Source organism: Pipra filicauda, unplaced genomic scaffold (genome assembly GCF_003945595.2).
Source record: "Pipra filicauda isolate LSUMZ 115617 unplaced genomic scaffold, ASM394559v2 scaffold71_size5581439_pilon, whole genome shotgun sequence".
In the NCBI taxonomy this organism is placed as follows: domain Eukaryota; kingdom Metazoa; phylum Chordata; class Aves; order Passeriformes; family Pipridae; genus Pipra; species Pipra filicauda.
Window position 1 is genome coordinate 4,181,441 of NW_024104887.1, and position 10,196 is coordinate 4,191,636.

Consider the following 10,196-nt stretch of genomic DNA (forward strand, 5'->3'; position numbering starts at 1 on the left):
TTTTCTGGAATGCCAGCCCCCACGGGAGTGCTGCAGCCTCCTGCAGGGGGAGAGGTTGTTCCTGCTCTTACCACTCTCTTTCCTGCACCAGTCTGGTGCAGAAGCCACTTAAGCTGGAGGGAGAAGAGCTGTCTTTGATTTAGGACCACAGAAAACTCCCTGCCCTGGGTTGTGGTTGTGGTTCTTTGTGCAGGGCATAGCACAGGATCCTTGGAGGGAGAAGGGACATTTGGGAATTGGAATCTAAAATATATCAGTGGGGACTGGTGTAGGAATTCTGCTTTGAATGCTGAGTTACTCTCATAAAACAATGCACTCCAGGCTCAGTGACAGCTCTCTGCAGGGTGAGGCTGGCAGCTGACCTGGGTTCTCCTCATAACCCCAAGCCACGGGACCCCTTTGCATAATTTTTATCAATGAGTGTCACTTCCCAGATGGATGTTGCATAATGCCACGTGGCTTTCTCTTCAAAGAAACAACAGTGGTGGTGTTGGCAGTTTCTTTCATTTCTTTCTGCCTGTGGTTTCCTCCTGCCTCAGGCTGGTGCACGGGGCAGGCAGAGGCTGTTGTCACCCCATTAGTGCTGCCGAGTGCAGGGCCCCGGGTGTCTGGAAGTCTCTCTTGAAAGAGGTGCTGAGAACATCCCTCTGCCCTGACTCAGGGTCAGAAATGCAGCCTGCTGCCAGCAGCAGGGCTTTGTCCTCGGGGAAAACTCTCTGCAGAGCTGGAGAGGCTTCCCTAAGGTTGGCTGCAGGCTGAGGCAGAGCCTGGGCTTCCCTCAGCAGGCCTGGGGACCAGAGGCAATGCTGTGCTCTTACACTCTGGGATGGAGATCATCCCTTGCCTTCTAGTCTGGATGAGCCCTGTGGTTCATCAACAACAGCCCCAGAGGGTGATGTGGTTTTGAGACTTGAATTCCCTCATTTTCTTTGGGACACTCAAGCAAGGCAGTGCCAAAAGCATCAGGTCATGCAAGACTAGTGCCATGTTTGCTCACCTCTGGCTTTCTGGTACCTCTCCCACTCCATGTGAGTTTTTCCTGCTAATGAGATGGCCACAGCCAGGTTCAGGAGGAAGTTAGGGATATCTTTGGGGCCTTTTTGTTTGATCACACCTGCCTTACCTACCTCTTCTTACTTATTTGTTCTCTTTTCCCTTTTCTCACCTGGGTGCACTAAATTTTTACTGTGCTGAGAACTTGACCATAACCTCTTGCCTTGTTTATGCAAAGACAAGCCAAAAAGAAGTGGTATCTTTGGTATTTACTCCTCTTCCTAACTAATAGGCTTTTCCTTTCCTTTATTTTTCAAATTTGTATTTGCAAAGTTGAAGTTTCTGGTTTCCCATGTTTCCTGCCCTGCTTCCAAGGGTCTTCCGTGACAGGAGAAATAAAACTGCAAGTCATTTCTTCACTCTCCCTTTACACCAGTTCCTTATATTTAATTCCTTAAACACAAACTATCTACTTTTTTTGAGCTGCAGGTCTGTGCAATTCGTTGAAATGCCCTCGATTCCAGTTATAATGGAAAGTATTTCATCAGCATCCAGTAAGAAGTCCCATCCGGCCCTCATCTAAATGGAGAACCGAAAGCTTGGCCAGTCACTTCTGCAGCAAAGAGGAAATATTGCTGCCTTTTCCATCAGAAATAATCTTCGTGACTGTGAGATTTCCTGCGGTTCCTGCCGGATGACAAGTCTTCCTCTGGTAACTGCTGAGGCCAGTGCCCACAGATCATTCTGTTTATCACTTCCCTGATTTCAGTTTCTCTCCCCCCTGGGTGGGGGATATCCCTTACCACCCTCCTGGTACTTGTGGGTTCCCAGTGCTACTCTCCTGCCCATCCCACCCTTTTTCACCTGCTTGGGCAAACAAAGGGGCTCCCACCAAGCCAGTCTTGTCCACTGCCATTGCTCATCCCTGGCTGTTGGCCCCTGTCCAAGCCCAGCTCACCCCTGGCTCGGGGCTGCCTCCCCAGAGAAAACCCACCCTGTGTTGAGGTAGCTCAGCATCTTGTTCCTGTGGTTGACCCAGACAGCAGTTTCTGGTTTCCTTCACCATAAAAGCCTGTTGCACACTGTTGTCCTCCCTCCCACTTCTCCTCCATGCACCAAGCAGAGCTGGCTCTGGTGAGGGCAGGAGAGGTGCCAGGACAGGCTGGCTGGAGGGCAGAGTCTGGAGCAGGTCTCTGTGGGACACGTGAGGGTTTATGGGCAGAGAGGTTCATGAAAACACAAAAAGCTTCTGTTGGCTGGCCCCGAACTTGGGATTCCTCTGCACACAGGGGATGCTTTGAGCTTAAGAGAAACCACTCAGTGCCTCTGCAATGGCCTCAACAGAAAAGACTCATGCAGATCTCCATTCCTCTGAGGAACTGAGTCCCTTCCTTCTGCCTTTGTGCATCCAGGGACATGGGACAAGCAGGAGTTTTTACAGCAGGTACTACTACCTCTCCTCCAAGCCCTTCTCAAATGGCACAGATGAAAACTCTGGTCACTGTTAAATACAAAGAATTTATTCCTCTGTAGCCCCACACAGAGAGTGGCTGAAACAGAAACAGCTGAAACCTGGGCACTTGGAGAAGGGAGCTGGAACAGCTGGAACAGCTGGAACAGCTGGATTGGTTCTTCCACTAGAGGCCAGATCAGCACTGCCCAGCTCCTCCTGACCCACTCCAGGGCATGATTTACATCCATTCCCACCTCTGTCCCACCTGGCAGCGATGCAGCCCCTGTTGGCTGGGGAAGGTTTGCTGGGCAAAAGGCCATGGCAGGTGCTGGGAATGGGAGGACAAGCACTGGCATTGCTCAGCATTTCTGTGAGTGGGACTTTTCCCCTGAATCAGGGCAGCAGGAATTAGTCATGCCCGAGCCAGGGCCAGCAGGAAGGCCAGGGGAAGCCAGGGGGTTGTGTGGTAGCTGGGAGACAAGTAAACAAACCTTTCATGGCACCATGGGCAGCATCAGGGAAAGGCTGGAAAAGGAAAAAAAAAACATGGAAGAAGGAGCAAGTTTGGCAGCTCCCTCTTTCTGGGTGTGCCACAGAGGGGCATGTTTGAGAATTACTCTCTGGCATTGCAAATGCTGCCCCTTTTCAGTCCCTTCACGTGTCCTGACATGGAAGTCTTTGCTTTTTGGGGCTCAGTCAGAAGAGAGACCTTAAATTGGATGAAATTATCCTGTTTGGGCAGAAGTGGGCTGGCAGTAATTGCAACAGCTTGGCCATTAAGAGGCTGCAGCCCAAACTAAAATCCTTAGAGAGGTGTAAATCCTGTGTTCAGCCCAGGGACAGGGAGGGTGGCTGAGCCCACTGCTCCAGCCCCAGAGCAGGGCAACAGAGTCCAGTGCCTGCACATGCAGGGACTCCATGGGTCTGCAAACTTTCCCATATGGGAACACTGCTTTTGACCTTAATACCAGCAAAAAGGGACAAATGTGAGGCCCACAGTGACTCAACACAACCTTGTTCCTACATGATCCTTCCTTCCCTAAATGTCCAAGCAAGACCTACAGCAATCAGTGGAGATGAACATGTGAGATGCATCGTGACAGAGAGAACTCTGGATCCTGTGGTGCAGCAGGGAGAGAACTGGTATTTGTGGTAAACCTGGGTAGAAGTTGGGATCTGCCTCCTGGCAGTGGATTTCTGCCAGCAACAGCAGCAGTGGCTGGGGGTGTCCATGCCAGGGCCCCTGAGCTGGCCTGGGGTCTCCATCTCCACAGCCCTTGACACAGCAATGCTGCTGGGGCTGCTGCAGAGCACATCCCTGCCCAGGGTCTGCTTGCTGTTGATCCTTCACAGCTGCCTGCTTGGGATTGACATCAGAGCTCTGGCTCTGGGATTGACATCAGAGCTTCACAAGCCCAAGCTGTCTCATGGCCTGTGCAGCCCCTGCAGCAGTGGCAGAGTCACTGTCGGCATTTGGGCTCCAACCAGTCCCCACCAGGCACCCAAGGAGCATCTTGAAAGTTGCAGCCTCGTGGCCAGCAGTCCCTTCCCCTTCTGCGGTTTCCTTTCCTTTTCCAGCTCAGCAAAACTGGCCGGTCCTGACATAATTTCCCCGGTATGATGCGCTCACTTTCTTTCCTTGAAACCCTGTGCCCGCCCAGCGCACGGGGATAAAAGGAGAGCATGGCCACAGCGGTGGAGCATCGTGCAGAGAGAGCCCTGCAGCCTCCCCAGCTCCAGCCCTGCTCACAGAGCCCTCAGCCCCACAGCACCATGAAGGTCCTGGCAGCCTCTCTGCTCGCCCTGCTCCTCGTGGCCTCCTGCTCCCCGTCCGAGGCCCATCTCGGTGAGTCGCTGTGTCCTCCCGGGGCTGGGGGGGACATCATTCCATGGGAGCTGCTGGAGAGCCCCATCCCTGTCAGCGGGACCCTCGTGGGGCTGTGGGGAGGGTTGAGGGCAGGAGACTTTGTCCCAGTGTGGGATGGAGGGTTGGGGGCAGGAGACTTTGTCCCAGTGTGAGATGGAGGGTTGGAGGGAGGAGTCTGTGTCACATTGTGGGATGCAGGCTTGGGGCCGAGGTTCTCCCTGAGAGCCACTGCCAGGGAACAGGACACAAGGGGAGGGTGGGAGATGGCAAATCCTTGGGGAACACCATGTGCCAGTGGGGCCAGAGCCTGTGCTGTAGCTGGGGTCTCACCAGGGCTGTCTGTCTGTCCCTCTGCCCTCACAGATGGCGTTCCCACCACCTGCTGCTTCACCTACCAACAACGCCCCATCCCTCTTCGCCTCATCAACTCCACCTTCACCACCAGCAGCATCTGCACCAACCCGGGGGTGATGTGAGTACCCACCACTGCCAGGGGCTCGGGGTGGCCGGGAGGGACTTGGGGACGTGGCTGGGGACACTCAGGGTGCTGCTGGTGGGACCCAGCGCGGGCACCTCGTGGCCTCTGTGCAGCACCTCAACACGGGTTTTTTCTCCTGGCAGAATGGTCACCAAGAAGGGGAAGCAGCTGTGTGTGGATCCCCGGGAACCCTGGGTGCAGGAGCGCCTGAAGCACTTCCAGACCCCAAAGAACTGACCTGACTCTTCCTCGCTGCCACCGGCGATGCCCACGGTCCCACCACTGCATGGCCTCCAGCCTCAGGCACACAAGAGAGCTCTTGACCTACAGCCTCCTTCAAGGGGGAAAATTGTTTTATTTAACTTATTTAAGTTAAACTAAATAACCTTTTTCTAAAAAAAAAAAAAAAAAGAAGAAAAAAGAAAGCACAAAAATAATTTATATTATGTCGAAATAATACACTAAAATAAAGATAATTTCAATTATATCAGCGTGTCTGTCAGTGAAGAGTCAGTTTTGAGGCCTCCCTGCTGGAGCCCTGATGTGGGAGAAGGGATCCACGGGGACCCCCTTGCAGATTGATGAGCCAAAGAGTCTGGTCCTGCTGCTCCAGCTGGTGCTTCCAGCAGGACATGTGGGATGGAGGTGACAATTCATCCAGGGCCCTGAGCGGTGCTGTCGTGGTCTAAGCCCAACTGGCCACTGGGTTCAGCCACTCAACCACTTCCCCCCACCCCAGTGAGATGGGGAGGAGAATCAAGAATAAAACTTGTGAGTTAAGAATGGGTTAATAATTGAAACAAAGTGAAATATAATAATAATAGTCATTTAAAAGTGAGAAAACGCAAGAAGAACGAGTGATGCACAATCCAGCTGCTCGGCAGGTGCTGACTGATGCCAAACCCTGTCCCCAAACCCCAACTGGCCCTTCTGGGCATGATGTTTTATGGGGTGGAGTATCCCTTTGGCCAGCTCAGGTCAGCTGTCCCAAATATGCCCCCTCATAGCTTTTTGTGCAGCTCCTCAAGTCCTTGGCCAGGGTAAACACTATTTAAGAACAACTAAAACATCAGTGTGCTATCAACATTATTCTCACACTGAATCCGTCATCAAATATCCCCCAAAAAATCAAAAATCCATAAAAGAATCAACACAGCTGATACTATCTTTGTTTTAATTTATTATCTTGACATACTTTAAATATCCTGACGCACACCAACATTAACCTAATAGCTTCCTTTTATAAGCTCAGAGATATTTGTGATGAAGGAAATTCAGTAGATCTCTCTTGTCTGAGTTTCAGGAAGGCACTTGAAATGATGCCACATAGTAAATTATTAGATAAGGCAGAGAAGATGTGACTGGCATTCGAAAAGTAAATTCGGTGAAGAGCTGCCTGAAAGGAGCAGGATAATTGCTTCAGCTGAAAGGGGGGTTACCCGTACAGTTCCTCGAGTTTCTGCCTCAAAAATTACTCTGCTTAACATTTGCCTTAATGATCTTGGCACAAAAAGCAGGAGAAGGCAAAGGCAATGTGCTGATGAGGCAAAACGAGATGGCATCATCAATCTAGAACAGGCCAGGATATCACAGAGAAAGATTATAATGACCTTGAGGGCTGGAGTAACAGAGAAGGGATTCGAGTCAGCAGAGCAGACTGTGTGAGTGTGCTGTTGGGAACGAGGGACAGCAGCAGTGGCCATTCCAGTTTGGGAGCCTGTCAGCTGGAAACGTCTGGGGCAGGGAAAGACCCACAATACACATCACAGGACTGTGCCATGCCCCTGGTGTTAAACAGCATGAGAAGAGTCAAATGTGAAGAGCTTGGGTTGAGGGGTTGGGGAAACGAGGGACTGATCCATGTGAAGGCACCAGAGTCAGCCCCGGGGCTGGAAGGAGGTGCAGTGGGCACTGCTGGAGTGGGGACACACGGCTACAAACTGGCTGGGAATACCAACAGAGGGGAAATTAGGTTTCCACATGAAAGAATTTTGTCATGCAGGTTTCTGACCCCAGCAGGGCAGACAAAAATCAACCACGCTCATGTGGATATCAGTCCTGCTGTGCAACCAGCACAATCCAGAACCCATCCAGAATGGAGGTGGGATCTTCTCTCTCAGTGTGAATGGTTTGTCTTTACAAGAGCCTATTCACAGAGGTGGTTCAGAGTCCTGTTTCAAAAGGTGTCACTAACAGCAACGTTGTTTTGGAATCCAGTGTTCTACAGGGCTGCACAACCCCCGTGAGCCCGGGCAGGTGGCAGCTGCCTGCTCCCATTCCCAGGACAAGCACCAGATTCACTTGTTCCCCTCCAGGACTGCAGGTGGTTTCAGTGGTTGTGGCTTTTTGGTATGTGATTAACTGCTTCCCTCTGAAACTGCTCTGGCCTGCTCAGCTCCACCATTCAGTCTGGAATAATAGCACTTCTTCCAAATCTCCTCCAGAATCTCCTTTTCTGGACACTCCCATCTCTAACAGCCCCTCTTTCTCTGCCCTGAAGGAGCAGGGTCGAGGCAGAGTCTCTGGTAGTGCAGACACCCCAGTCTCCTAAGCTGACCTCTTGCTGCTCCAGTTCCCCAGGAATGAATTTAGTTTTACAACAAACTAAACGTTTACAACTAACATTTTACTCTTCACATTCACTGCATGTACCCATCCCAGCTACCACCCATCCCAGCATTCCAGCCTTGCTGCCACATCCCCAGGAACATGTCAACATCTCTGTAATGCCTAAGAACAACAAATCTCCTTTGGGATCATCAGGGGTTTCTATTTCTCTGGTTTCAGTTTCCTTCAGACACTTCTCTCTGATCATCTCCTGCAAGTCTTTCAGAGCTTCCTGGGCTGCTGAGTTGAAAGATTTGTATAAACACTATTTTAAATTTTCAGGCTTTTTCTATTGACTTCCTCTTTCTCTGGAATTTCCCTTTCAAATTTACTGGTACAAGATTAATTCTGGGGTCAGCTTGTACCCCTTTCCTTTTTGACCACAGGATGCAGGACTGACTCACACTTGTAGGGAGGATTACTTAATAGTCCCTCTCTTCTATCCCCCCTGGTCTGTGAACCCCAACACCCACAGCATCCCCAACTTCCACAGCCCAGCCACAAAGCTGGCTCTTTGGACACTCTTTCCCACTTTTCAGCTGAGGGGGACTGATTTTTCCTTCTGTGAATTCCCCAGGGAGAGCACTCTGGATTATGGCCCCAGCAGGTAACACACTTCCACACCTCTGCTTTGCTTTTAGGACCAGGCCTGGAGGTAATGGCCACCATTAGCCCTTTCCCATCCTTTTAAGAGCCAGTTCCTTCCTGCAGACTCCATGTCTGAACCCTGTTGGGTGTAATTCAGCGTGACAAAGCCTTCTCCTCCCAGGAGAGGTATCACTCCTGATTCAAAGTGCTCTTTGGTGTGAAATCTGCTTTCTACCCTGGGCTAAATGCCTCAGTGCAGTCCCAGGGTGGGCTCCCCTCTGTGCCAGGAGCCCCTTCAAAAAGCTGACCCTGCTACTCCTGAAAATGCCTTGCAGGAAGGTGGGAGAAGAGTCCAGAGAGTGCAGAGAACCAGAAATAACAAAACATAGCTGAGTCTTGCACCTGGGCCTGTCTTTTGCCCATGGAGCTGTGCGAATAAAACAGTTTGACCTGTGATTTTTGCCACCAAGGACTCAGCAAAGCTGTCCCCATGCCAGGACTGCATCCCCACCACAGTCCCCAACACCAAGAGCAGCAGGCTGGGAGCACATGTGACAATGGTAAATTCAGGGTGCCAGCCTCAAGCTCCATACACACTCCTGAGGCTGGAGCACAAGTGCCAGGGATGCTCTGGGAAGGACACAGGTAGTTGGCAGCTGCCTCCAGCAAAAGAGAACAAATATCTGGAGCACAGGAGCCAACAGACCTTGCTGGCTCAGAGGGCATGAGGCTGGAGAGAAGCAAAGGAGCAACACAGAGAGAGGGATGACAGCCTGTCTGCAAGGAGAAAGAGGAAGGAGCTTGCTTTGTGTGCAATTCTGCAACAGCAGTCTGTGAAGGCAAGATGTGAACTCATCCTGCTGCTGGTAGATGGACTCCTTAGCAGCAGCACAGGGAGGAAAAGGTCAGGATGACTCAGGGATGATCCACATGGGCAGTGGTGTCCACCTTCCAGAGCCAAGTCAACCCTGGATCACCCGGGTGAGTGGAATATGAACTGGCTGGTCTTTAAGAGGCAGGTCCCAGAAGAGGATGTGCTGTCCCTAAGGATGAACAGCGTTTGCTCACAGGAGCACCCTGATGAGCAAGAGTAACAGTTCCCATCTCGGCTTTCTATGAGGGAAGGGAGAGGCCCTTGGGGTAAGAGCAAGTGGTTTTTCAGAGAAAACACAGAAAAGAGGGCTGGGGAGAGTCATCAACTTCCACACAGAAGATCACCACTCACTCTAGGAACAGAATTCCTCACTCTCCAGGTGATCTCCCAGCACTTTCTCACTGCTGCAGCATTTTTCTTCGCTGTAGTTTGAGACCAGAACATCATGTCCTTTCCAGCCTGAAAACAAAGGCTGAAATTGTTCAGTGACCCTTGTTAGACTGTTCTCAGGCCTCTCTCACCCTCTTTGCACTACACACCACGATTCTTCCACGCTCTGCCAATGCTTGTTACAAATAGCATTAATAAAAATATCACATAGCACAGGAGTTGTGGGGTCCCACATGCTCCTGGCAGTCATGGATGGAATCCACTTAGAAGGCCATTTCCACAGTCTGACAATGACAATGAGGTGTCAGAACCAATAGAGGATTTTTTTTGTAATTTGGGGAGCTGGCTCATACCCACGGGACTAAGCTGCGCATGCAATAATCACTTCTCGGAATATAGTGCTTGCAATTTTTGAATCCCCGTCAAGAATGATGTCAAGTTAAACTCCAGGAACAGAACAGGAGCAAGTTCATGGCAGTGTGGGAACATAGGAATTGGCAGAGATTCCCAAGGAGCGATGCAGGGTTTCCCAGCCAGGTCTTTCTGAGCTCGTCTGAGCTGTGCACAGAGCAGCATCACAGCACCCTCTGCTGCCTGCCGGTCCTCAGGTCCTCACCAGGCAGCTTGAGCTGGGCTTTGAGCTGACAGCACCATCAGATAAACACCTCATTCTTCAGGGTGACAAATCTTGTAATTACTGATTAGAACTGTGTTCTCTTCCCTGCCTTGGGGGAAAACAGGGCTCAGGCTTCTCATACTTCCATCAGCTGAAGGAGAATCTCACATCCAGTGGTCAATACTGCAAGTGAATGTGAGCATCAGAAGCACCAATTTACAAGTTTAATTGCTGCAAATATTTATTCAGGCTTTAAACTAACACCCCAGTGTCACTTCTCTTTGCAGTGCATCTGACTCCACCTATGGTTGTGCAAGCATTTCTCCTGCA

General features: G+C 51.0%; 1 protein-coding gene across 1 annotated transcript; it reads left to right on the forward strand.

The window, feature by feature from the left end:
* Positions 1-4,190: 4,190 nt before the first annotated feature.
* On the forward strand, positions 4,191-5,126 carry LOC113990486 (C-C motif chemokine 4-like). Its single transcript, XM_027725985.2, has 3 exons — positions 4,191-4,292; positions 4,677-4,785; positions 4,935-5,126. The coding sequence occupies exons 1-3, from the start codon at positions 4,220-4,222 to the stop codon at positions 5,026-5,028; spliced, it is 276 nt and encodes a 91-aa protein (XP_027581786.1). The 5' UTR covers positions 4,191-4,219; the 3' UTR covers positions 5,029-5,126.
* The last annotated feature ends 5,070 nt before the right edge of the window (positions 5,127-10,196 follow it).

Bases quoted from the DNA above. Each gene is read 5' to 3' on its own strand.
- LOC113990486 (XM_027725985.2), top strand. From the start codon at position 4,220: ATGAAGGTCCTGGCAGCCTCTCTGCTCGCCCTGCTCCTCGTGGCCTCC. The intron at 4,293-4,676 runs GTGAGTCGCTGT...CTGCCCTCACAG, and splicing joins CCCGTCCGAGGCCCATCTCG to ATGGCGTTCCCACCACCTGC. The intron at 4,786-4,934 runs GTGAGTACCCAC...TTCTCCTGGCAG, and splicing joins TGCACCAACCCGGGGGTGAT to AATGGTCACCAAGAAGGGGA.